At 43.0% G+C, this 24908-nt stretch overlaps 1 protein-coding gene across 12 annotated transcripts in view; it reads left to right on the forward strand.

The window, feature by feature from the left end:
- LOC107502334 (BTG3 associated nuclear protein) overlaps positions 1–24908 on the forward strand; it is a 115485-nt gene that overhangs the window by 69417 nt on the left and 21160 nt on the right. For 7 of the 12 annotated variants that reach the window (XR_001594963.2, XR_001594962.2, XM_016129427.2 and 4 more), the window contains 4 exons: positions 3292–3459; positions 7977–8107; positions 9776–9847; positions 12844–12882. Coding sequence is in view for 10 of the 12 variants with exons in the window: in XM_016129427.2 (XP_015984913.1) it covers positions 3292–3459; positions 7977–8107; positions 9776–9847; positions 12844–12882 (410 nt within the window). In the remaining 2 variants the exon portion in view is untranslated. The remainder of the gene's footprint in view (positions 1–3291; positions 3460–7976; positions 8108–9775; positions 9848–12843; positions 12883–24908) is intronic. The other 5 variants (XM_016129428.2, XM_036231542.1, XM_036231544.1 and 2 more) reach the window with 1 other exon arrangement.

Below are 24908 nucleotides of genomic sequence, written 5' to 3' on the forward strand. Positions count from 1 at the left end.
GAAGGTAGCCATAGGCAGGCTTGCAGGGGCTGTGTTTCTGGGGTTGGCCCAAGGGGCTGGCTTATTGAACAGCTCTCCCACAAAGATGCTGAGAGGGCCAAGTGGCTCGCCCAGATGAGATCCTGTGCACAGGGCAGGAAATGACCTTAAAGTTGCACTGTGTCTCCTACACAGTGCAGCCAGGCCCATAGCCTAGCTGAGGGGAGTCATGTGAGCAGAAGCTACGGTGTGAGAGCGATATTATCTTCTTCCTGGTCTCCTGAGTGTCCCCCAGCGGGACTCTTGGGTCCTGTCAAGGGGCCGAGTGAGGTGTTCCTCGGTTTTATTTTGATACCATGTCTTCTCCACTTTGGTGGGTGCTGGGAGGCCTGAATTTAAAGGGTGGGTCTCACTCGTAACTGATAATTCACTTGGAACTGAAGTGAGGATTATGACATTCTTATTTCATGAGGTTTTCTTATGTGCATTAAGTATAAGAGATAAAATGCTTCAACAAGTGTGAAATATCAGTTAAATTCAAATGAAGAACACTTTGGGAAAAGCCGAAGCAGCAGCACCAGGTAGCGCGTGTGGTCAGGAGGCTGCACCCTCTGCCATCAGCGCTTCTCCTTCCCTGCTGATGCCTGGCGATGGGTCTCTGAAGGCAGAGCTGACTCCACTCCTGCCCTATTGGGATCCGTCCCCTCTTCCTTCCCCACAGGGCCTTCTCAGCAGGGGAACATTTGTGATTCATTAGTTAGTTTTTCTTGGCAGTCATCAGGGTGGCATTTGCCATCTAGTTGGAATCTTGAGCTGCTGTTGGAAGGAATTATGTAATATGATGTCTTAGGAGAATTTAAAAATGGATAGTATATAACTACATGAATGTATATTTTTTCTTCAAAGTATGTAAGCCAGGTTTTGAACTTGCAAATTGGTTTTTACAAAGTTGAATTTGCATGTTAATATTTTCATTCATTTGTTATATTTATATACCCATGTGTATCTTGTATATATTCCTTTCCATTAACATTTTTTAAATTGTATATAATTTCATTAATCCCTAGAGGCATTTGGGGGGGGGGTTTTGCTTTGAATGAGAAAGTATAAGGTGAACAGAAGGATAGTTTGTAGAATGTTTCTCTGTATCAAAGCATGTATCTAGTAAGATATTTTTAAACTGTGTGTGTGATTGCTGTTTCTTTTCTTGCTTTGGAGACCACAGTTATATTTAGGTTTCTCTACAACTATAGTCAGTAGTTGGGTTCTCCTGTAACTATATAACTGTAGATCTTGATAGTGGCGTTGTCCTGTAACTCTAGTCTGTGGTTGAGTTCCCCTGTAACTACAGTCAGCAGTTGGGTTCTCTTGTAACTGTATAACTGTAGTTCTGATAGTTGGATTCTTCTCTAATTATAGTCAGTAAGTTCTGTTGTAACCACAGTCAATAGTTGAGTTGTCCTATAATTATACAACTACAGCTAATAGCTGGGTTCCCCTGTAACTACAGCCAGTAGTTGGGTTCTCTTTCCACTAAAGTTGATAAATAGCCTGGAATCTTGTGAGGTCACCTCCTTCACCTACAGCCATACCTGGCATGTAGTGATCACTCAGTAAATATTGATTAATGATTCTTTTATTATGATTATTATAGAGATGACTTGAAAATTAGAAAGCAGAGTAGCTACTTCATTTATGTATTTCCTTCTGTGCATGAGGATTGCAAAGTGCTGCTGAAACTACCTTAAGTTTTTGTCCTTTTTCATCCTATAAAACCTACCTTTCCTTAACCCAATTTCTTTTTTATCTAGATTACAGAAAATTTGGTTGTCATTAGAGTCAAAGATGTCTTAGGCATATATATGCTCATAGAAAAAGTCAAGAAATGTCTAAGACAAAAGAAACTTTTAATATTTAATACAGTACTTAAGAAAACACTTCTTTGTTTTGATTATTTGTTGTATTTTGGTCTTGATAACAGATTTGAGGAATTGAGCGTAAAGTTAATGCTTTGTAGATGGTCTCAAGTCAGTGCTCTTAGTAGTCAAAACAGGAAGTTTTTCAGCTTAATCTTTATTTTTCATTTTTTGAATTTCATCCATTTGTTTTTCCGTTAATCAGTGAAGTTTCATGAGCCAGCTAGAGAGAAGGTCACCCGCTAAGAAGCATTTCTTGTGGTTCCCATGTTCATGACCATTACTTTCTGTTGATTCAGCATGAAGAAGAGGTGGCGTGGTCTAGTGAGAGGTGGGCAGGGCTGGCAGTGAGGGGTCTCCATCTATCACCCACTCCCAGTGGGTCTCACTGATCCCTGCCTTCCTTCTTGTTGATAAGGGGGCCTCTGGATGCTGTTCAGTATGTAATGAGAGCTCTCTAATGTAAGTGGTTGACAAATGTGGGTGCCAGTAAGATGCTATGCTGAGTACAGGATAAACTACTGGAGTACCACAAGACTATGTGCACCCTCTGTGGCCAGCAGTTGAGTGGAGGTAGTGCCCATGCACCTGGATATGCGTGCGGGGGCTCTAGGGAATAAAATTACTTCTACCCTTAAGGAGTTTACATTCTGATTGATGGGGCACATGGAGAGGCACTATGAATTATGTAAGCCAGCTTTAATGGCTTAAGATGATTAAGATAATATCTTAAGGAAAATGTCTTAAGATGAATTATAATCCCCACTTAGTCAATAAATGTTGAAGCATCTACTGTGGGCCTGGATGGTCTGGGATCTTGGCGTATACTGGTGAACCAAACAAAGATCACTGTGTCTGTGAGGGAAACAGAGTAAACACAATAAATATATAAATTCTCTTAAAATTTTAGAGACCTAGGACAGGGGTGAAGTTGGAAGGGGCCTTGGGGTCAAATGGGCTGGTGAAGGGTAGGAGTTTTTAGGGCGTATTTGAGTCAAGACTTGAAAGAAGGGAGGGAGGTAGCCAGGTAGACATGAATGAACACAAGGAATGTGGCTGGAGTTTGGAAAAGCACTTTTGATAAAATTGTTGGGGTCCTTGATTTTATTCTCAACATCCAGGATGCTAAATGCCTTCTGCGAAGTTAGAGTACAGAAGAGTTTGATCATGGAGTGTCTGGGAAGCTCGTATGAGCCCTCTGCACCTAGCTTGTTGTTTTATTTCTGTCTGGTGTGGGTGTATCTAGTCAGAGTTATTTAAAAGTTAAATAAATAAAAAGAATTTATAACATATAACTAGCATGTCTGTCAGAGAGGCTCTCAGCTCCCAAACAACCCAAACCCAAGAAGGAAGGTCTTCATCTCACGATGCTTTTATTTGGGATGTGTTCTTCCAGGTCACCTCTTCTATAAATTTGGAATCACAGAATCTGACTGGTATAGAATCAAACAGAGCATTGACTCCAAATGCCGGACAGCCTGGCGGCGGAAACAGCGAGGCCAAAGCCTGGCTGTCAAGAGCTTCTCTCGGAGAACGCCGTCCTCATCCTCGTACAGCACGTCAGGTATGCTTGGGAGAGCAGCCTGGAGCAGTTTGCATCATCGATGCAGGGGGGGGGGGGCGCAGTCCCGAGTGAGGCTGCTCACCTTTAGATTCTATAGCTGCCATTTGGGACCCAGCGATTTGAGCCTTAATTCTGTGCACACATGTGCAATGTAAGTGATTTAGGGAATGCTGCTCATGTGACTGGTAGGGAGCATCAGCCAGACCTGCTGAAGGCTTCCTGTGGCAGTAGAAGAGGGCATGTAGACCAGGGCCACCACACACTGATGCCACCTGGGTGCTGAGTCCCATCAGGACCATGTCAGGTGCTGTGGTGAGCAGCATCTTCACTTCCTTCCACTGCCTACTTATTTTACTGCATTTCTGGCTTGTTATCATCATTATTTGTATGGTGACTGTAGGGGGAGTAAGTGTTAGGGGTGAGCACCAAATTGCAGTACTCTTTATTACTTGTTTTGACTTTAGGGCCTCAGTTAGACTTACCTTCAAGATGATGGGAAAAAAATTCTCTTAGCCTTTCCTTTCAGGCATTGAAGGAAAATGTTCACGAGGAATAACAATATGACCTTAGTATTGCTTTTCACCCAAGACATCCCAAAATATTTTAACAAAAACATTTTTTTTCTAAACTCCCACAGTGGCTCCTTTTGCAGTGGCTTGGAACCTGAGGGCTGGGGTTGGGGTCGAGATTCAGGGACAGCAGTGGGTGGAGTCAGCTCGAATGCCTGTTCTGGAAACACTGTAGTGACAGACCAGGTTACCTGAAGTCCTCGTAGGGTTTTGTTCTCTCTGAACCAGATCTCAGGAAGTGGTTTCCTCTTGGTTGTTTTGGTAGTTACCAGATACTCAGTCTTAACTTGCCAGTGATTCTTGAAGATGGGAGGTGGCCAGCTCGTGTGGGCCACACAAGTTGTGCTGCAAACAGTGCCTTGTGAGTGGCCCATGTTGAAAATCTCTTGTGAGAAATCTAGGCCTTTCTCTTAGTTAGGAATTATGTCTTAAGAGCTCAGAGAGGTCGCAGTCATGGGGCATGTCGAAACAGTGGCTCCTCGAAGAGTTAGACTGGTTTGTGGGCCCTAAGAGGTTAGGTGTATGAACATATATTTAGGGACATAGTTTTCAGCCTTGCTGGGGTTTTGTCCTCTTCACCTTGGGGTTCATATGGCCTACCACAGGGCCAGACACATGGTTAACACTCAGTGTATGTTCTGAATGCACAAGGAAGAATCATCTAATATGAGAGCTCTTCCCTGGGAGGGATTGCTGTGGTCACGGTGTCCCTGTCACTGGAGGTGCTTCTCCAGGCTGATATGTAAGTGGGGGCCCCTTGGAATCGTGTTGCATTCAGATCCTGATTGAGTACATCCGATCAGTGGCCTGACTCTGCATTTCTAACAAGTGGCCGAGCGGTGCCTCCTGCTGGTCTAGACCACACGGGAGTGGCAAGGTGCCGAGTCCCTTAAGTCGTAATTCGGTTGTCGGGCTGCCAGCCTTTAATCCGCTTCTGACTTTACCTTCCTCTCAGCTCTGATCTCTGCTTTGTGACTGTTGATTTTATAATTTATTTTTACACTTATTTTCTTTATTGTTTGTTTCTTTTCTAGTTATTAGTGTTTCTTTCGCTCAAATGGCAATAATTCAGTTTAATGGTAGTTGCATTTTTGCATTTACTTTGTCTCCTAGTGTATAAACATGTCAGCATTTCTTCTAAGATGCTGTGGGTTTGCATGACTCTTGGGTGCCGTTGGCCTCTCGTGGGCGGTGAACAGCCGCTATGTGAGCTTATCTGCAGTGCCTGTGACCCTCGGCAGGCTCAGCTGTGGGACCGTGAGCTCAGTGTCTCAGGATATGTCTGTTGGAATAGTCTCTAAGAAACCCCATCATGTGGCTGACCCCAGGTGGTTTTGGTGGGACAACAGAATCCAGCTGCACCTTTCATGGCCTGAGTGATGGGCCATCTCCTTAGGTGCATGCTACACTTGTGCCCAGGCACAGGGCTGTCCTTGTTTTCCTGCGTAGTCGGCTGTCTTCCAGCTCTCAGAAGACAGATGCCGTTGTACATGTGAGACTGCTGCCTGGACCTTGGACTTCGTGCCAGGTGTTCGGACACAACCATGGGTGGGTAGGGAGGAGGGCGGCATGCAAGGTGGGGCTTTTAAAAAACCACGTGAGGGAGATGAGCATCATTATATTCCCTTGGCCTTTAGGTGTTTGTCTAGAGAGGATGAAGAATGTGTTTCTGAGCTGTTATATTAGTCTTATGCTTCTACTAATAAACCCCGGCACGTGCTGCCTTCCTGCTCAGTTTGCCAAAGACCAGAGGCTCCTGGTCTGAGGGCTGCCGCCTTGCAGGCACTGGAATCAAGTTTGTTTTGAGAGACACATAAAACATATTCTCATTTTATCAAACCTAAAAGAAATACATTGTTTTATAAATGTCTGTTGATTTAATTTGTTCTTTATTTTAATGTGCTGCATTCTTGGCTAAAATTAGGTAAAACAAAATAGGTGGTTAGTCAAAGGGATTTCTGGAATTTTTGTCATTGTTCTTTTTGCTCACTCTTGGCTTGATATTTCTGATATTTAAGGCTATTCTCATGACAAATAATCCAGTAAAATGTAATTAAGCCAGATTCCATTAATTTGGAATTGGTAGTAATTCCACTTGGGGGAATTTCTTGTTTATTTTTGAACTATCAGCAGACAAAAAAGGAACTTCCAAATAAATGCTATAAATGAGATTCTGAGCCAAGGTTTGAACACAAACCATGAAACCACTAGTTTCAAGGGATTGAAAAAAAATCAATTTATTAAAACATCGTATTGCGCTTTCCTAACTGGCAATACTTCATAAACTTTTATATGTGCTTGAGTTTAAGATGGCTACATTTTATTGTTTAAAATACAATTCAGCATTTTCCCCCACAGGTCCCATTGGTGAGGTGAAGACCTTAGGTGGGCGTTTATTTAGTGCCCAGTATTTAGAGTTATAGAGAACCAGCTCTCGATAATCGCTGCCTGAAAATCTGTGTGTGTAGCGGTTTTTCCTCCCTCTGGACACAGAGGGAGGAGGGAGGGCGGCCCGTTGGGTGGCCTGCCCTTTTTGTTTCCCTCTCTTCGAGTGGGCAGTGTAGTCCAGACTGTCCTCAGTGCTATCCTTTGGCCTCATGGCAGCATGAGCATTTTCCTCTCTGGTCGCTTGCCATGGGTTTTGGTCTGTTCTTGATCACAAACAAGTCACCAATGCAAGGTTTTGCACTGGACTTTGTTTGCTATCAGTATAATTACAAAACATGAACTTAAATTGGTCTTTATATTGTATAATTATAGTGAGTTTCTGATTAAATGATAAGTTCAATGAAGTGAATCTTAGATTTGGAAACCATTTACATCATACCCACAAGTCATATTTTTACGGCATTTTTAGAACCCTGGGGGACTGTCATTCTTGGTTATAGTTTTGAAAACTAGCAAAATCAGTTGATTTTTATGAACATTGGAACAAAAATTATTTGGAAATCTATTTAGTTATACAGTCTTTGTTTACTAGCAGAGTGGGTTTTAAATGTTTTAGTCATGTATACTCTTAAAGAATTTTGAAAAAGTGTGTTCTTTTTTGTGTATTTTTAAGTTGACATTTGAAAATGTTGATACCTAAAATTTTTCATTATACTTGAAATAATTTAAAAGGATATAATTTCTGGCATATTGCGATATTTAGAAATGCATGCGTTAGAATCTATATATTAAGTCAATTTGATGCTCACCATTACGTTATTTAAAATAAAAATACACCAAAAGTTTTCTTGGAGAATCAGACATTTTACATCTTTTCTTCTTCCATCCATGTTACTATTTTGATTCTCTCACAGAATTTCATCCTAATGTAATGTTTTTATGTTTAAAAGTTTTTTATTTATAAATCCATCATTATTTTCTACAACAAAAATATATGAAAATTAAGAATTTTTTTCTGAGCCTTTAATGTTCTAAGTGTTTAAAAAAGTTCTTTTGATCAAGATATCGTTATAGTTAAAATTAATACACAAGATCAAAACCAATGTGTCTCATTTTTGGATTAAACATAGAAAGTAAAATTTTATTGGAAGTGTATCTTTAAATAAGTGGGTGGAGCTTTATCCGTAAATTATCAAAGGACAAATATTACTTATTGCTTATCTAAAGCAGTTTAATATCAACTTATTCCTATTTTTCATTTTGTTGATACATCTCAAGGAACTTCATTTAAATAATTAGATGAGAATCATCTGCGTTGGTGAATAGTAATTCTTTAGATTCCTTTTCACTACAGGTCAGAAATCTTTTTTGTCTAACACTTAATACTAATGAGTTCTGCAAAATGCTGTGCTCTCCACTAGGATGTGTTGATTTGGGTCTTGGAATGAAGAATTTCCTTTCCTCTGAGGGAGTTTGGGCTCTGGGCAGAGAAGGCAGGCAGCGGTGCGCGCACCTGGCTTGTCTGCAGGCTGATCCTGAGCATGGTCTGTTTCTCCGCAGAGAGCATGATGAGCACGCCGCCACCCACTGGTGAGATACCACAGCCCCAGCCGCAGGCCCTGCACTACGCCCTGGCCAACGCCCAGCAGGTCCAGATCCACCAGATTGGAGAGGACGGACAGGTCCAAGTAGTATGTACCCTTCTACTAGTCTGCCTCCTAGAATGAATTGGAGGGGCGGGAGCTGTGGGGATAGGGATGGCTGAGACCAGCTCTCTGGGTTTCTGGATCATGTGGATAGCTTAGGATGAGGGAAAAGTGCCATAAAGTAGTAGTAGTTAGGGGTGTGAGCTTTTCTCTTTTGTAATGAGGGCGGGCACCGAGTGACTGTGTCATTGTCATGGGCCCTTTGTGGTCCCCTGCTGTGTTGCACCCAGTGTTCTCTGTCAGCTCTGAGGGTCCTTGCTGCTCTCTGTCCTCCTGGGAGGCATCATAGATATGTCATAGGTGTTTTCTCATTTCAGAAACACAGGCACCTTTTCACTAGGGGAGGAAAAGGTCATTTCCTTCTGGTGTGAGTGGAAAAAGCTGGTGATCTTAGTCACTGAGTAGCACTTCCTTTGGATTGTGGGTCGAGTGTTGAACTAATGTGGCCAGTTAGCTCATAGGTGAGCCTGCAACACTGCTCTGCCTCTGGTGGTGCTGGCCCTGTGGGAATTCCTCTGGGCCCTTCAGGGGTCCTGTGCCTGAGGTGGAAGAGGGGGCAAGAACTTAGCTAGGGAACAGATCATTTTCAATATGCCCATGGGATCCCATTGATGTTTGGGTCACATTCAGCCTCTTCGTTGAAAACTTACGTTGCCAGGGCATCCTCCTGGAGCCCTGGTTCCCATCCCCGGGTGGCCCCAGTTTGATGCTGCACTCAGCACACTGCCTAGAGAGGGGTGGCTTCCAGAGACTGCTGATAAGGACTTTTAAATGGGGTTTTTCTTCTTCCAGAGGAGATGAAAGAGTTATAAAGAGTGAATTCTTTCTTTAATTGACAGTGACAAAGGCTTTTTTCTTATTAGTAAGAAAGTTCTGTGAAAGAATTCCAGAATAGATAACTTGGTACAAGGTTCACGTAGATCAGTCAAATGGAAGCAATAGAAAATTCTACAGTAGTTAATTTTAGTATCATTAAGGTAGCGTACTAAATAAGATCATGAGTATTCATTTCACTGAGCAAAGTTAAGGTTTATAGGAATTAATTGTCTGCCTATATCTACAAACATGAATGCATTGTAGTTGGATGCTTTGATTTTTTTTGGAACCACATTTATTAGGGTGTACTCCAGCTGTTTAAATGATCGTGTGTTTCTTTGATTTAAAAAAAAATTGCCTGACAAGTTTTCAGTGTAGATGCACATATACCACTCCCCGTCAACCCACACCGCTGTGTAGCCATCCAGCCCTCCTGGATCGCTGGGAGACCCTGCCTGGTAGTTATGCAGCCTCTGGTCCCTCTGAGTTGATAGTATGATTTTTTTTTTTAAGTTATTCTAATTTTCTAGAAAATTTCTGTTTTCCTTTTCTATATGTCCTTCACATTCTGAAATTTGTTTGGTAGCATTTAAAGATTTAACAGAATTTTCCTGAGTCCTATTGCTTTTTTAAGAATTACTGCAACATGTACTCTGTGTTACATACTAAACATTGAATTTCAAGAGGTGATTAAATAGCTTATATCATGCACATATTATGTTGTGTTTTCTCAAACCGTGAGCCAGATAATCAAGAACAAGAATTTCGGAATGTGTTTCTCATTTCCTCTGGTTTTGATTTTCTTCTGATGCTTCTTGTTGTCTTCTCTTGCTGCGGATCCCACAGGGTCACCTCCACATCGCTCAGGTGCCTCAAGGGGAGCAGGTGCAGATTACACAGGACAGCGAGGTGAGTCATAGCTGCCCGCACTGCCCAAGGCACGTTCCGTGCCCGTGGGCTTCCTGCACTCTGATCTTTGTCAAATGAGGTGGACAGCTGGGAATCTCCAGACAACACAGATGTCCAGCATTGAGCACCTAACTCTTGTTTCCTTGGGTACAAACTGCAGGCCCTGCCCACCTTCCTGCCTGTGCTGTACCACCAGCTTATCTGGGCAACCCCATCTGGTTTTCTTTGTAAATACTTGGGGTATTGAGTTTTTGCTTCTGGCTGGAGCTGCCCTCTGAACACCTCTTTCCTCCCTGACCATTCTGCTTCCCTTCTTCCTATCTGAGATGCAGACCTAGCTCCCAGCACGGCTCTGGCCCTGCTCCCCCACCTGGTGAGCTCCCCAGTCTGCTGTAGTGGGAAGAGCAGGAGGTGGGGCCCTGCTCTAGCGACTGTGACCTCACAAGTTCTCCTCACCTCCAGAGCCTCGACTCTGTCTCTGCACTGTGGGACTAATACCCGTCTTGTGGGATGGCTGGGAAGCTGATGAGAAAGTACACGTATATCCTGTGAGCTTTCAGTGCAATTTTCATGGCCCTTTACACACCTGCTGCTTCTTGGATGGCCTTAAGTTCATGAATTCCAGGCTTCTTATCACTGGTGTCAGTGCTTTGGCATTCCACTTTTCATTAATTCTAATCTTTGATAAAGAGAGAATGCAGGGGGTCCTACCCAGCTATACAAGTGCTCCTCCATGTGCATATTAGCTGCTATAGGCGGTTGGTGCGTGAAGGTCAGGTTGACTGTCTGAGTCATTGGAAGATGAGGCCAACAGGTCATGGTTCTGATGGTCTGTGAGCCTCTCAGGTGGGACCTTCTCTTTTCAGTTGTTCTGTGCAGGGCTGGGTGGTGGTGGCCATCTGTTACAGGGACGCTGTTGACCGTTTCCTACAGCATAGGACAGTATCAGCAGACTCAGTGTACTTGGCTTCCTCTGCCTTTGTCCAGTGGATGCTGATAAGTGCACATGCGCTCTGCTGACCACACGTAGTGCGGAACGACACACCCCTTGCGGTGTGGGCTGGGAGCTGAAGAACATATTTTTAGATAGACTGTGAAGATAGTACCACCTTTGTGCCTGCCCTGCCCTGTGGTGTGTTGTCACCTGGGTATCAGGTTTCCCCACACGCCAACTTTGAGAGCAGATACAGACCCACCAGCAACTGAGAAAGTCCTGACTCGTCAAAGAGCCTTTCAGGAGACTCTCTCAACGGAAGAGTTTGCCTGGTTTAGTGGTTCCTGCTGGCTTTTTAGAGCTGTTTTGTGGACATTTCTCCTTGTATTCTAGCGGCAGCCTAGGAAGTAGATAGGACATTAGTGCCTTTTGACTTTTAAGTTCCCAGAACCCAGGGGGCTGAGGTGGAGGTGGTGGTAATTTGCACACTGACTTGTGTTCGAGGTGCTTGCTGAGCTCCCATCCTGTGTAGGTTGCTGTGCTGGCTGTTGCCGCTGTGGCGAGAATGTGAGTTAGAGGCTCTTGATAGTGTATGGGAAATAACTGTGCTAGGAAGGCCAGAGGTGATATACTCGGTGGTGCAGAGAACACAAGACTCATGGAACAGGGGCCCTGGGATGCTTAATGAGGGAAATGCTTTCATTTGGACCCTGCAGGCTTATCAGTGGGCCCAGTGTGCAAAAGGAAGAGAAGACAGAGGTTCTGAAGGGAGGATGAGGATACTTGGTTGAGTGAATCCTATGAGTGGAAAAATAAATAGCTGGTCAAATGGGGCATGGGGTTGATTCATTCATAGGAATAATTAGTTCACTGTTTGGCACATGGCCAAACGAGTGAATGGGAGAAAGCTGCTGGTGTGGCTGAAGCAGTGGGTGGGGGAAGGAGAGCAGCAGACAGTGAACTCTGAGATGGTCCTAGAAGGCCTGGGTAAGTTAAGGAGCTGAGTAGTGATGGGAGAGGAATCAACCTAAAATGGGTTGTATTGGAGGTGCAGAGAAGTAGTGTAGGAGAACTGCAGGCTAATTGGGGCGTCCTATTGAGGGGCAGGGAGGCTGCATTTTTAAAGGCACATAAGTGGCTTAAATAACAATCGAAGGTGTTATTTTAGAAGGCCCACACTCAATCAGAATACTTAATTTGCAGGTAGCCATTTGAAAGGAAGGAAAAATCAACATACATTTGCTTTTACATTGTTTTTGCTAAGAAGTCATTAGAATACTTCCTGAATTTCAGTTTTTTAATCAGTTTTGCCTTCCCCCCCCCCCAGTTTTCCTAACTGAATCTCCCTTGTGTATATAATCTAGAATTTTTTGTTTCCACTAGGAATTGAATGCATTGAATTAGAATAAATTGCTGATAATACTGATAATTACTTTGTAGTAAGTTACAATATGCAATTGTCTTCTTATTACAATAAAATCTTACCTTGTTCATTTAAAAATTAAGTTATTTTGTCAGATGAGGATATCTGCAGAGACATTTAGTAGAACCTGCCAGACTTAAAGCAATTATTTTTTTTAAACAAGTGAAAATGAATTTTCAACTGACGAGATCCCAGTAGGCTGTGGTCTAGTTAATTGCATTGTGTCCTGTCAATTTCCAGGTTGTGATAATGCACTATAATTATGTTAGGTGTCCCCATTGGGGGAAGCTGGGTGATGGGTACATGGGACCTCTCTATACCAATTTTGATTCTTCTTGTGAATCTAAAATTGTTCCAAAATAAAAAGATAGGGAAAAAAAATGACATTTTCATTTGAGATCAAGGTGGGAGGTTACAATGTATTTTTGAGTTTGTTTTTATAAGAAAAACTAGTACCTATAGACTCAGCTAAATATTTTGTTTTGGGGTTTTTATTGCTACAAGGGGTTGGGTTTTTGTAGAAATGATATTAATGGTTTTATTGGTTTTTCACAAATGGCACAGAGAGGTTCCTACTTCTAATTATGCCTTCAAGTCCTTTTTGTCCTTGATCTTTCTTTTTTTTCATTCATTTTTCAGGGCAATCTACAGATACACCACGTGGGACAGGATGGGCAGGTAAGTGCTCACCTGCCTTCACTCCATGCCTGCTTGCTGTGGTGGATCAGACATTACATTGCCACAGGGAGGGAGGGAGCGGGAAGAGGAGGGCGGTGCATGGTCCTGGGGAAACTGGCTTTTTTGTTGTGTCCAGGGATGCCCTGGGCTTGTGGACTGCGGGGCCCTGGGCTACATCTTTGTGGGGTTCCAGGTAGCTATTTGCCCTACAGGTGAAACCCCCCCTGCCCCCCCCCATTTGTTTATCACTGTTTTTGTAAATTGACATGAATGTTGTCAAAGACAACATTTGTCCAGTAACCATATATTAGAATGAGGTAGGTTTTGTTCATGAATATTACTGTCAAACTCCATCCACTGCCTTTTTTTTTTTTTTTTTTTCATTTAGTTTAGAACAAAAAAGTAACTGAAGCAGTCGTGGGGCACACTTGATATGAATTGTCTTTACAAAATGAAGTGCGCTATCTGTGAGGGTTTCTAGAGAGGTATTTGCTTTCTAAGATTGAGCGAAATTGCTGGTAAATTTGAGGATTAAAATTTTCACATCCTTTTGAAAACATAACCAATGAAAGTGAATGTTTGTAATCTCTGAATAATTATGAAGGAGAGTCTGGATGATCTTCCTTTTTTATAAAACATAACGTATGAACCATAAACACAGAACCCATTGCCTATCAAGATAATAATAGTTGTTATTCTCAAAACCATTTACACACTTCCCTTTGAAACACCTGTGTGCATTCTTGTCCCTGGTGAGGGCACTACATCTGCCGCGAATGGGCTTGGAGAATGTGTGTTGTATTGCTGGGCTGGGAAGTGAAAGAATAGTTTCGCCCCTTGGACTTTCTGTTTGAACCCTCAGAGTGCATTGGGAGAATTGCGACAGACCTTAAAGCATTTGTTTAAATTGGAATTTCTTTGTTCGAAAGTTTCATCTTGAACACACACATGAGGTTTTAATCAGAGTCCTGAAGCAGTATTAATATATAAATATAGCATAACTGCCTTGGAAGAGCCAAAAAGCCGAAGAAATGCAAAATTAAAAAAAAAAAAAAAAAACGCTGTTGTTTTTCTGAGCTGTCTTGGTGATGAAGTTGTTGGCCAGGCCCAGTAGAAGTCAGTTCGCAGTGGCTCTTCTCTTGGTCAGGCGAGAGATGTCCCGGCTGGGGCAGGAGAGTGTGGGTTCTGTCAGTAGTTTATCTCTGTGTTTTTGATTGTTTCTGTCGCTACTCCTGAGCAAAATTCCAGTAGGGGTTTTGAAATATAATCCAATTTTTTACATTGTTACCATTGTGTCACTGTATATAATTATAGGCAACACCATCCCAAATAAATCATGAGTGCAGAGAACCCAGCTTTTGTGGACAGGTACCACAGGCACAGGAGCTCTAACCACACTTTTCAACTCAGGAGGACTCCTTGAGTTTACATTGGAAGAGCCAGCTTCTGAAAATTCCCCAAACGAGCATTCGCTGTGCTCTCCCATGCTTCACACTCACCGAGTGCTGCTGCCTTGCTTAAGTTTGTGTGCCTGCCTCATCGGCCTGTTCCCCACGAGCAGCCATGATTTTACTGCTGATTTATGTATGTTCAAGCATGTCTTCCAAGTTCCCAGTAGTTCTTTCTCTTAGCAGCCTCAGTACAAAATAAATAGAATGACTGCACCAATCACTTTCTGTGTTACATAAATAATAATTTATTAATCTGATTTTTTTTTTTTGCCTATAAAAATCTCATGCTGCCTACCTTTCCATCTCCACCTGATTCTCATTGTCAGTCACGTTTGCGAGACCTCCAGTTAAAGACAACTTTTAAAAAGGCAGGACTAATGCTGATGTGGCTAGAGAAATTTTAGTATCTGGCACCTTTTCTAAAGGACACTCTGCTCTCTGATTTAAATAAACAGTATGTGTTCCTATGAAACCGCCTTTTTCTGTTAAATCTGTTTAGCTAATCCTTTCTTATTTTCCATTTGCGGAAACTGTTTTTTTGTTACTTTATCATCTATCCAGTTCTTGCTCCTATTAAGTTACTCTTCTCATAAAAGCTTTGTTTTCTAAATTTACCAAGTACTTGTGAAACAGAGTGATGTTTTGCAAGACAGCACACTCCGCTTAGCTTGATGTCACGGGTAGGGCTGACTAAGAAACATAGCAGTGCTGGAGGTGGGAGTGCCTGTCACCCCAGTTTCCCCGCTCTTCCCGTACCACCTCTTGCTGTCTCTCTATCTCCTCGCCCTTCCCTTTCTCATGCTCACAAGAGGACAGTCCCTGGGGATCTAGGGCTCTTTCTCCGGGCAGAATCTTCCCTAGTGTAATGCTCCAGACAGCTGCTCCCCAGTTCCTAGTCCTGGTGTGTGTGTCCATGTATGATTTATTGACACCAGGCTCACTTCACACTTATGGAGGGACGCATTCTTGAATGGCTACCTCAACTCTGGGAAACAACAAAAAAAATCCTCTTGAATTATAGAAGCTCACAAAGAAATATATTCATTATTCATGTAATTTAAATATTACATAAAAGTTACATAATAACATGCAAAATTTCATATATCTTTTTGAGTTCATAGATCTACTGACTGTATCTCATCAGCTTCACATTAAATTCTTACTCAATAGGTATAAGTGCCATTTAAGGCTGATTTTGTGCGACACTCAAAATCCTTATGTAGCAGCTAACCATCATACTGGGGCTGATGACCTAGGATACTTCCTCCTGATGTCCAGGGCCATCAAGCCCTCCCCACTGCTATTCCCGTGTTAGGGTTATGGTAATAATTATGTTATTTCTCGTTCTAAGATGTGTATTGCTGCTCTTGCTTGTATTGGCTGTTTTCTAAGTCAGTGCGCAGGTGCTGTGAAAGCACCTCTCCGTTTGTTACCTGCTAGGAGAGGGGAAGGAAGTGTATATGCTATGCTGAGCACTGCAGCTGCTGGTGGTAGGATTTTTAAAGTCGAGTTCACAGCGAACTTTTTTTCACGAGTGAGATCTGACGAGTGAGATCTGACATCTTTAAGTCATGCGGAGTTTATTATACTATATTTACACAATCCTGTAACTTGATACTGACAGTGGACCATGCTTTTTGAGTCATATATTTTCTCCAAATTAAATAGCAAGAGATCCTTGTCCCATCCCCTGCAGGGGTGTGGCACTTAGCAGGTCTGCTGCGGGTCTGATCAGAGTGTGTGAACGCCTGAGACTTTACAGACACAAGGGCTTAGGGCAGCGGTGTCCATTGCTTCCCAATCATGGAAAGGAAGGATCTGGAAAGACGAACAATTTACAGACCCGTGGAGAACCAGAGGTTTGGTCGGAAGCCACATTCAAGAGATGGTGAGCAGTTTCAAGGCTGCGCTGAGCTGTGTGGTGTGTTCAGCCATTTCCTGTTCTTTTCCCTGTTTTCAACCATGCATATCTTCTTGCCACGATCAATCTTCATTCTTCATCTAATCTGCTGTTTTGCGGGGAAGGCAGATGGCCAGACTGGTTAGGGTTGAGATTGAGATGCTGTCACTAATTCTGGTCATGGGCTCTGGGCAGGGGTACCTCCACAGAGAAAGATGTGTGGGTCCGAGGCTGTTCTTTCAGCTATTCACATGTGTTTATGGCTATGTTCCAGATGGTTCTTGTCGCTGCAAGTCACACTATTAATTAAACAAATTCAAACTGTGCTGATTTCTCTCATCTCCAATCTAATCATAGGACGTGTAGGTGATTTTTTATACTACTGCATGCTGCTGTCTTCTTTCTTCAGTATTTTAAAATGAACCTTTTACCGTGTATCTTCACGTTGTCCTTGCGAGGAAGGTTGGGGTGATAAGGAGCCCTGTCCTGGAGGGTCGTTTACAGATCTTCCGTGCCGGAAGGCCCTGCTGGGAGCAGCCTGGGATGTCAAGCCAGCCTCTGCCAGCAACAGAGAGGCCTTTCTCCATGGGGCCTCGCAGCCATGTTGGACCTAATGCTTCTGAATCTCCCACTTTTTTGTTGTCAGAGAAAGGGCTGTAGGGCTCCTCCTACCCCCACTACGCTCTGTGATGCCAGGCATTCAAAGTAGGGGTGAGCAGTGAGAGGTGAAACACCTGTTCAGGGCTCTTGGCCTGCTGGCCACACCTGCATCATGCACTCCCGTGGTGTGGCCTCCCAAGACCCTTGTTTGGGCCACAGAGTTAGGCTGAGCTTTTGGGTGGGATGTGGTTTGGAAGAGAGCCGGGTGGGTGGGAGAGTCCTCCAAGTCTCGCCTCAGTGCTGCTCCTCTATCAGTGTGTTGTCTTGGGGCAGAGACTTCACTGCTTTCTACTCGAGTCCTCGTCACTGAAATGGGACCTGCTTCAGGACGTTGTGCTCCCACCAAGAGGAGAAGGCTGCCCAGTGCTCAGCCTGGCATCTGGCTGGCACTTGATGGACACTCACTGTCCACACAGCCACCTGTTTGGGGGAGTGAATGCATCTGTCCAAACCCTGAGAAACTGACCACGCAGGCAGGGCATGAGAGTAATGAGTGGGCTCTGAAGAAAGAAGTTTTTACTTTCCACACTTTATAAAAGTAAGGTCTGTACTGTTGAGTGATATCACTGGACTGTGACTCTTTTAAAAAGTCTTGATGTCCGGCAGAGAACATCTGTGTGTGTGTGTGTGTGTGTGTGTGTGTGTGAGAGAGAGAGAGAGAGAGAGAGAGAGAGAGAGAGAGAAAGAGAAAGAGAGAGAGAGAGAGAGAGAGAGATTTTTTTGGAGACATTATCTAGAAAGCTATGTACTTAAAGCATTAATTAGAAAATGTTCCCTTTCTTGTTAAAGTTATGGCCATGAATGAACCTTTCAAAGAGAGCAGTTCATCTGAACCTCATCACTGTGAAACAATTTACATTAGAACTTAGCTTTTTAAAATGAATTAAAACTATTTGTTAAAGAAATGCCAAACATAATGTAAACATGTTTTAGTAATCTTAAGGGAGCTGTTAACAAGTGGAATCTCACATGGCATGAGGCATTATGTTTGTGTTATTGAAAATCCCAGATTACAGTTCACTGTCAGTGTTTGGACCTGACTGGTATGTAATAGTGCAGGACTCCAGGATGGAAAAAGGCTGAGGACGCTTGTTCCAGTTCCTCAGCGAAAACTCCCAGTCACGTTTCTCACCAAACCTCCATTAGGTAGAATGAAAATCTTGGTCAAGGCAGCCTTTTCATGCGTTTCACTGAGTTTGTTCCTCTCCCTGAACCAGGAAGTCGAGTTTGGCGAAGCATGAATAAAATAGCCCTCAAAGCATTCATGTTAGTTGGAAGGCCAGTGCACAAAGTTCAGTTCGGGTTATCTTTGGTGACTGTTTTCTCGGCCTTATTTCTTTATACGTAGAAAATACTTGTAAACTTAAGTGGATATTTTAACCTTGTCAAGACATTTTTAAAAACTTCTAAATGAATGATACCGGATTAGAATCTGGTACAGTTACGAGCATTGGTTAAGAATGTTGTAATTAAAAATGTTTGGGGAGCAACACTTAAATTTCAATTAATTGTGCTTCGTGTTCCTGTAACACAGTGTCTGTCTGTTTATTGGAACTTCTTCAGTTGTAGCCCATACTGTCTAGACTTGTGTCACATAATGGTTTGCACTTCACCGTCCAGGAGTCTCATACCTTCAGTGTTGTGACAGCCTAATAGTTTTGCTCCTCGCAACACTAGCTGTAAAGAGGAAAGTGAGGATTCAAGCAAAAAGATGCTATTCTTAAAGAGAGGAAAAGTTCATTTTCTGTAATGAGTGCCTTTTCTATGACTAAATGTTCTAGGAAGCAGAGGCCTGTGACGTGGGCTGACAGTCATGTGTACTTCGTGCCTGGAGAGTAGGAACCCAAGGTGCTGTGGCTACCCAAGTAACCCTTAGACCATGTTACTTCAGACTCTTCTTGGGAAAAGCAGGAGTATCTCTTGAAATCCCTTTTAACTTGAAAGATTTGGATTTCAGCCTCAAAAGTGGGGCTTGCCACAAGCAGTTCCCCAGAGAGTACAACAGATCAACCCTCAGACCTGGAGTCAGGACTCCTTCACTTGCTAGGTAAGCTCAGAAAGGTGCTTGGTTAGCCTGGTGTTCTTACATTCTGCAGTTTGCCAGAAGAGCTTTTTCAGGTAAGTCGGAGAAAATAGGCAGGATTCCCATCAGAAGAGTAGGGAGGACAGGCAGAGCCTGGGGTTGCTCACAGTCCTGCTCTGCACTCGTCCTGTCTCACCTGTGGGACAGGTAAAGCCAGCTCTACAACAAAGCTTGCGTGTTGTGGGGTCTGCTAAATCAAGTGTAGTGTGTATCTCCCTCTGTTCTGTGAGCCCTTGTTAGAGCTCAGAGATAAGCCCCTGTTTGTGTGAGTCAGAGGTTGGCCCTAGCGTGGTACCTTCACTCTTCAGCTCCCTGCTCTTTCTGAAATGCACTAGACAGCAAGACTTCAGGGCATGGGGGCTTTCCAGTCTGATATTCTAAATAAGAACAGTGGTAGTACATTCCAGCTCATCCCAAACTCCTACCTTTTCCCCAGATATCACTAACACACTCTCACAACTACATTATGTCCACGGAGGATTTCTGCTTTTTTAGAGCCTTTAAAACAACAGTGACCTTATTTTGTAGAACTTCATGAACTTGTTGCTGGTGTGTTTTGTGCACTTTGCAATAATACGCTTAAATGTTGGGTACGAATATATTTTCTCTTTACACAGCTAGGACTATGTACTGTAATTAAATAATTTTAAAGATATTATCTAAATTTGACCCCATTTAGCAGTGTCCACAGGTGTTGGCAGAAGTGAACTCTGGGCCCCAAAATGATGGGGCAAGCTCAGATGTAATCATAGCACATGCCAGCCTCTCAGAAATCATGTGCAACTCAAACGGTTGACTGCAGGCTTGTTATAACAGTTTTTCAATTTGGTGAATTTGGGGTAAAAATTGCCAACTCCTCACAGGGACTATTTAGGTACTCACAGTTTAGATAGCAAGAGGTACATGCTTTGGTTCTGATTAATTTGATGTGATTGAACACTTGGCCAACTCAAAATAATTTTCCAGAAGTATCTAATCAGTTGAAGAAACAACTAAACAATCAGGCTCAGTTTAGGAGATTGTGTTGCAATTATAGAATTAAATATGGAAGTAGAAGAGTTATGCAGAGAGGTTAAGTTTGAGTAGTGGAGGAAAGAAGCGACCAAAAAGAAAGGACGTTTATTCTGAAAATGTTCTCAGTGTTGAATTGGCTCCCACCAAACAAATTGTGATATGCAAGTATAAGGTATTAAAGTTTACATCTGCATGACTCATGGGGGAGATGGGTTTTTTTGAAACTGTGAGGTGTGCCCTGGTCTGCAGCGGGCTTCGTGGAGTCAACACAGGAAACAGGCCCAGCTTTGGCACCACAATAGAAGCAAGAGTGCTCTGAGGTCACACGCTCGGTGACATGAAGCTCCCAGCCACATGACTTCGTATCAAAACCAGACATCTCCTGTAACTCATTTAAGTGAGCCGAAATGAAAATGCTTTATTTTTTTCCCTCTTCTCTAAAGATAATTGTTTTCCTCGGGGGGCGGGTGGTAGATTGCATAAGGCGTAGGAAATGTGTTGTTTTAATTAGAGCATAATGTAATACTCATCAATTAAATTAAGAACATTCTTTAGGAGAGAATGGGCTTGGTTTGGTTTCTAGTCCTTTGCCAGCTTAGCATTGCAGTCATATTAACAAGGATGTGAATCCTTCTTTTTTGTGTTAATTTCACATATTTCAGGCAAGATCAACTGGGATAAATACAGTTAAATGTAGATAGGGCACTTTGCATTTAGCATATGTATTGCCTTTGTGGTATCTTCTCTTGACCGTTGCTTTGAGCATTCGGCATTTCCAGTGAAACTGAGTAAGTGGTTTGTCTCCATTTAGTCATGTAAGTGGGAGTGATGGTTGAACAAAAGTTACCATATTCATAAAAATCACCGACATTAATTGGCATTGCAATAGAGGATTCCAGTTATAAATCTGAATGAATTATAGAACCAGTCACAAACGAGTCATGATCCAATTATATAAAAGTACAAACAGCCAGAAATCCGTATATGTGTATAAGTGTGTGTGTGTGTGTGTATTTGTTGTGTTATTTGTTAGTAAGTTGCAGAAAACAAAAACTTTATCATACAACTTGTAAGCACAAGGACCTTTCCCTGTACCACCAGTTTGTCACTTTTGCTTGTTACCTCTTGATATAAAAACAGACCACCCCAAAACTTAGGGTTGAAGATGATGACCATTTATTATCTTTCATGGCTGTGGGTTTATTGGGTTCCGCAAGTGGTTGTTCTCCACGTGGTGCTTCCAGGATCTCATCCAGGGTCATCTGGAGGCTCAGCGGGCTGCCATATCTCAAGGCTTGCTCCCAGGGCCTGGAAGCTCAGCCGCCTGTGGCTGGGAGCTCAGCAAGGCTGTCCACCTAAACCCCATAATTCTCTTCTGTGTAGGCTCCTTGAGTTTCCTGGGCCCTCACAGCATGGTGGTAGGGTTCCAGAAGGGGATGTAACCAGCATACAAGAGCAGAGGCTGTGGGTTCCCGTAAGCCCACGTAGTGACTGTGTTTTGCTTGAGGTGCAGAATGGGACAGCCATGCCAGAATCTTGAATTGGGAAAGATGAAGTGTACGTTGCCCGCAAGGAGGGATGTAGCATCTCTCGGCGTTCATGCTGTACCTAACATGGCTTGATTCCAAGCTCTTTAAGGCAGGGCCCATACCATACACAGGGCCTGTGCCCTGCCTGAGTGCACAGAAGGCATGCAGGGAAGCGTGGGCTGCACAGGAGTCCTGGTCTCACACAAGCACAGACCAGACCACAGGGCTGAGCATACAAGAGGCACGTAGGAAGCAGGGGCTGTGCGAGAGGTTGGTGATCCCAAGTAGTTAAGAGGATGGACATATTTTCGCGTAGACGTTTATTGGGCAAATCACACACTACAACCCCAAGAAATGACCTTCCCTGTTCAGGTGATGAGTTGGGGATTAGTCTGTCAATGCCAGTGTCCTGACCTCAGGCAGACACCCATCCATCCATGTGGCATAAAATCCACATTGAGAAACTTTGTGATTGATTAACTGTGTTCTTTGTTGGGACATCTTGGCTAATGATAAAGTCTAATGCATTTTTATAATTATACATTGTTAATTATTGAATGGTTAAAACAGTCAAAGTTTTCTTTTTTTGCATTTATAAAAATTTAGATTTTTTTTAAAATCTAGATTTATACAATTTCTGAGATATCTTTTGCATTCCATTCATCTTGTTTCTTTGGAGAGTTTAAGAAAACAAAGCAAAGACCTAAACATTTATTCATGTGACTAAGAAATAATGTTCCAAAAGCAGTCTGTTTTTGGATAATTGGCAGCTGCTGCTGGCTGACCTCAAATTCCTCTTGGAGCCCCATGTCTGTTGCTGCTCTGTGTTTACTGAACTCTCAACACCCAAGGACAGACACCCAATCCTGAAAGGGTGCTAGTGCTTTCTTTGTTTTACTACGTTATTACTACAGTGCTAATAAAGATCAAAACACAACCAAGAAAAAATCAGTGTTCCTTTTAACCTTAATGTAAAGTGTCACAGTTCCCCATCATATAAAATTACCTTCAGGTGCTAAACCATGCTTCCCTTTCAAAGCATTGCAGGAAATTCACTATCTGCCTGCAGTGACTCAGGCATCCCTTTCTGGAGCTGGACACGTGCTTTCTCCTATGTCAAAACCTCTTTGGCAGTATTCTGTACAGGAAACAAGATAAAATCAGGAACTAGGTGAGTTATTCTCCTTTTACACATGGGGACAGTAGATAGTAGCTTTTCTAGGATCATGGAGGAAGGTGAAGTCAGAGATGGATCCAGACCCCAACACTTATGACTCCTAGTCTCCAACTGGCTCTAGTTCTCTAGAGTATCATCATCACTGCTGTTATCACCCTCACTGCCATCCATCATCACTAACACCACACCAAGACAGTACAATTGCTGTGACCCCCACCACCAAGACACCACCACCGCTGTCAGCTACCACTACCACTGTCACTACTACTGCCACCACCACCCAGATAACACCACCGCTGTCACCACCACCACCATCACTAATATTATCACCACTGTCATCTACACCAGTGGTCCCCAACATTTTGGCATCAGGGGCCAGTGCTCCTATGAGGATCTAATGCCTGATGATCTGAGGTGGAGCTGAGGCGGTGATGCTAGCACTGGGGAGCGGCTGCAGATACAGAAGAAGCTTTGCTGGCTCTCCTGACACTCACCTCCTGCTGTGCGGCCCAGTTCCTAACGGGCCACAGACCAGTACTGGTCCACAGCCCGGAGGTTGGGGACCCCTAATCTACATCATCATCATCTTCATTATCGCCACCATCATTACCACCAAGGAATCAAGTGAGTTGCTTTGTCATGAGCTGTGTTCTGATCTTCTCTACTTATTGCCTCTTTCTGTTGAGACAGAAATGACAGTGCTTATTTTGCCCAGCTCAAAGGAATTTTTATTGAGAGTAAGATAAATGAAGCTTTGAAAATGTACAAGAAAAGTAAGGGACAGATCTGTGGGAGCTGTTTCCTGTCTTATTACATTGTGCATTCAGTAGGTGCCTAGGTTTGGAACAGAACCATGAAGGTGAGATACAGGCTGTGTGGATGGTGTGGAATTTGGATCTAGTAGTGAGATTTAGTAAGATTTTCATACTTCACTTTGTACCAAACTCTGTTGCTAGGCAATATTATGTCCATTGAAACATTCAAATCTGGGTCAGTTATTTCTCTACATTTGGGAGATTTCCAGGCATGGAAATCTGTAAAAACTTGCGCGTTAGTCATGCTTCTTAGATCATAAATCATGAAATGGTTTAGTACTATTTCAACGAGATGGGTATTTTGATACTGATAGTTTTTTGTTTTGTTTTGTTTTACAATAGTGGCTAATGTCATCTAAGATGTGAATGAAAAATTTTATACATGTCTAGGCAAACCAGTGTCAGATCACTTGATAACCAAGGAGATTTTGCATGTTCCGGTAAGCCCATCTCTGTAACAATGAACACACCATGCATACACACGATACATATGTATTAAACAAAGCTAAGTAACACGGTGATAAATCCAGGTTATTCTCATTTTGTTTTTGTCAGATAACTAATATTCAACTAAGAGCAGCTTTGGCATTCTTTAAATTTTTAAACCTCTCTTGACTTCTTTGGCATTTGTATCCCTTCTTATACTTGTTTCAAGGTAAATTTCAGTAGCTTTAAGAATTTTTTCCATGAAATGAGGCTTTTTAGAAAACCCAGCTTGGAAAAGGTTAGGAGAGATGAGAAGTATCTAACATTTTATGTGTAGAATTTTTTTGGAGCGAGTGAGAAAAAGGGGCTTGTGTGTGTGTGTAGGGTATGTGTGTGTCTAGGGCATGTGTGCATATGTGTGTGCGTACACGTGCACATGCACATGTGTCCGTGCAGCCTGCCTTTATCTGTAGCAGTAAAATGTCTCTATTTCTAGGAGGCGTTAGTCCACATATAATGGTTTGTCACAATGGGGAGAACAGTCAGCTTCCCAGATGGCATACACTGATCACTTCACTTCTAATAAAAATGTTCCCTTCAAGAAAATGTGTTCCTGCATTGCATGCCAAAACACAAACAGAAATCTTGGAGAATCTAGGTAGCTCAGGGAATTCATCCCTTATGGAAAAGATTTCCATACCAGAAATGGTGAAAAATATAATTTAAGCCATAAAAGGTCAGAGTGGAGTGAGTTAGGGGTTCACTAGTTCCAAAAAACATCCTAGGAAAGTCACAAAAACGACTACGAGCCTTCTGCTGCCTGGTTGAGGAGCCTGGCCCACCGGCAGCCCTGCACTGAGCGAGATGCTGCAGGTTCGTCACCCTGTCTGGGGCGGCCGGCCCGGATAGGACAAGGGGCTCACGGTATTTCCCGCTGCTGGCTCTGATTCTTCAGGAATCCATTTGGTCCC

The sequence above is a fragment of the Rousettus aegyptiacus genome, unplaced genomic scaffold, assembly GCF_014176215.1.
Source record: "Rousettus aegyptiacus isolate mRouAeg1 unplaced genomic scaffold, mRouAeg1.p scaffold_m13_p_14, whole genome shotgun sequence".
Classification (NCBI taxonomy): Eukaryota; Metazoa; Chordata; class Mammalia; order Chiroptera; family Pteropodidae; genus Rousettus; species Rousettus aegyptiacus.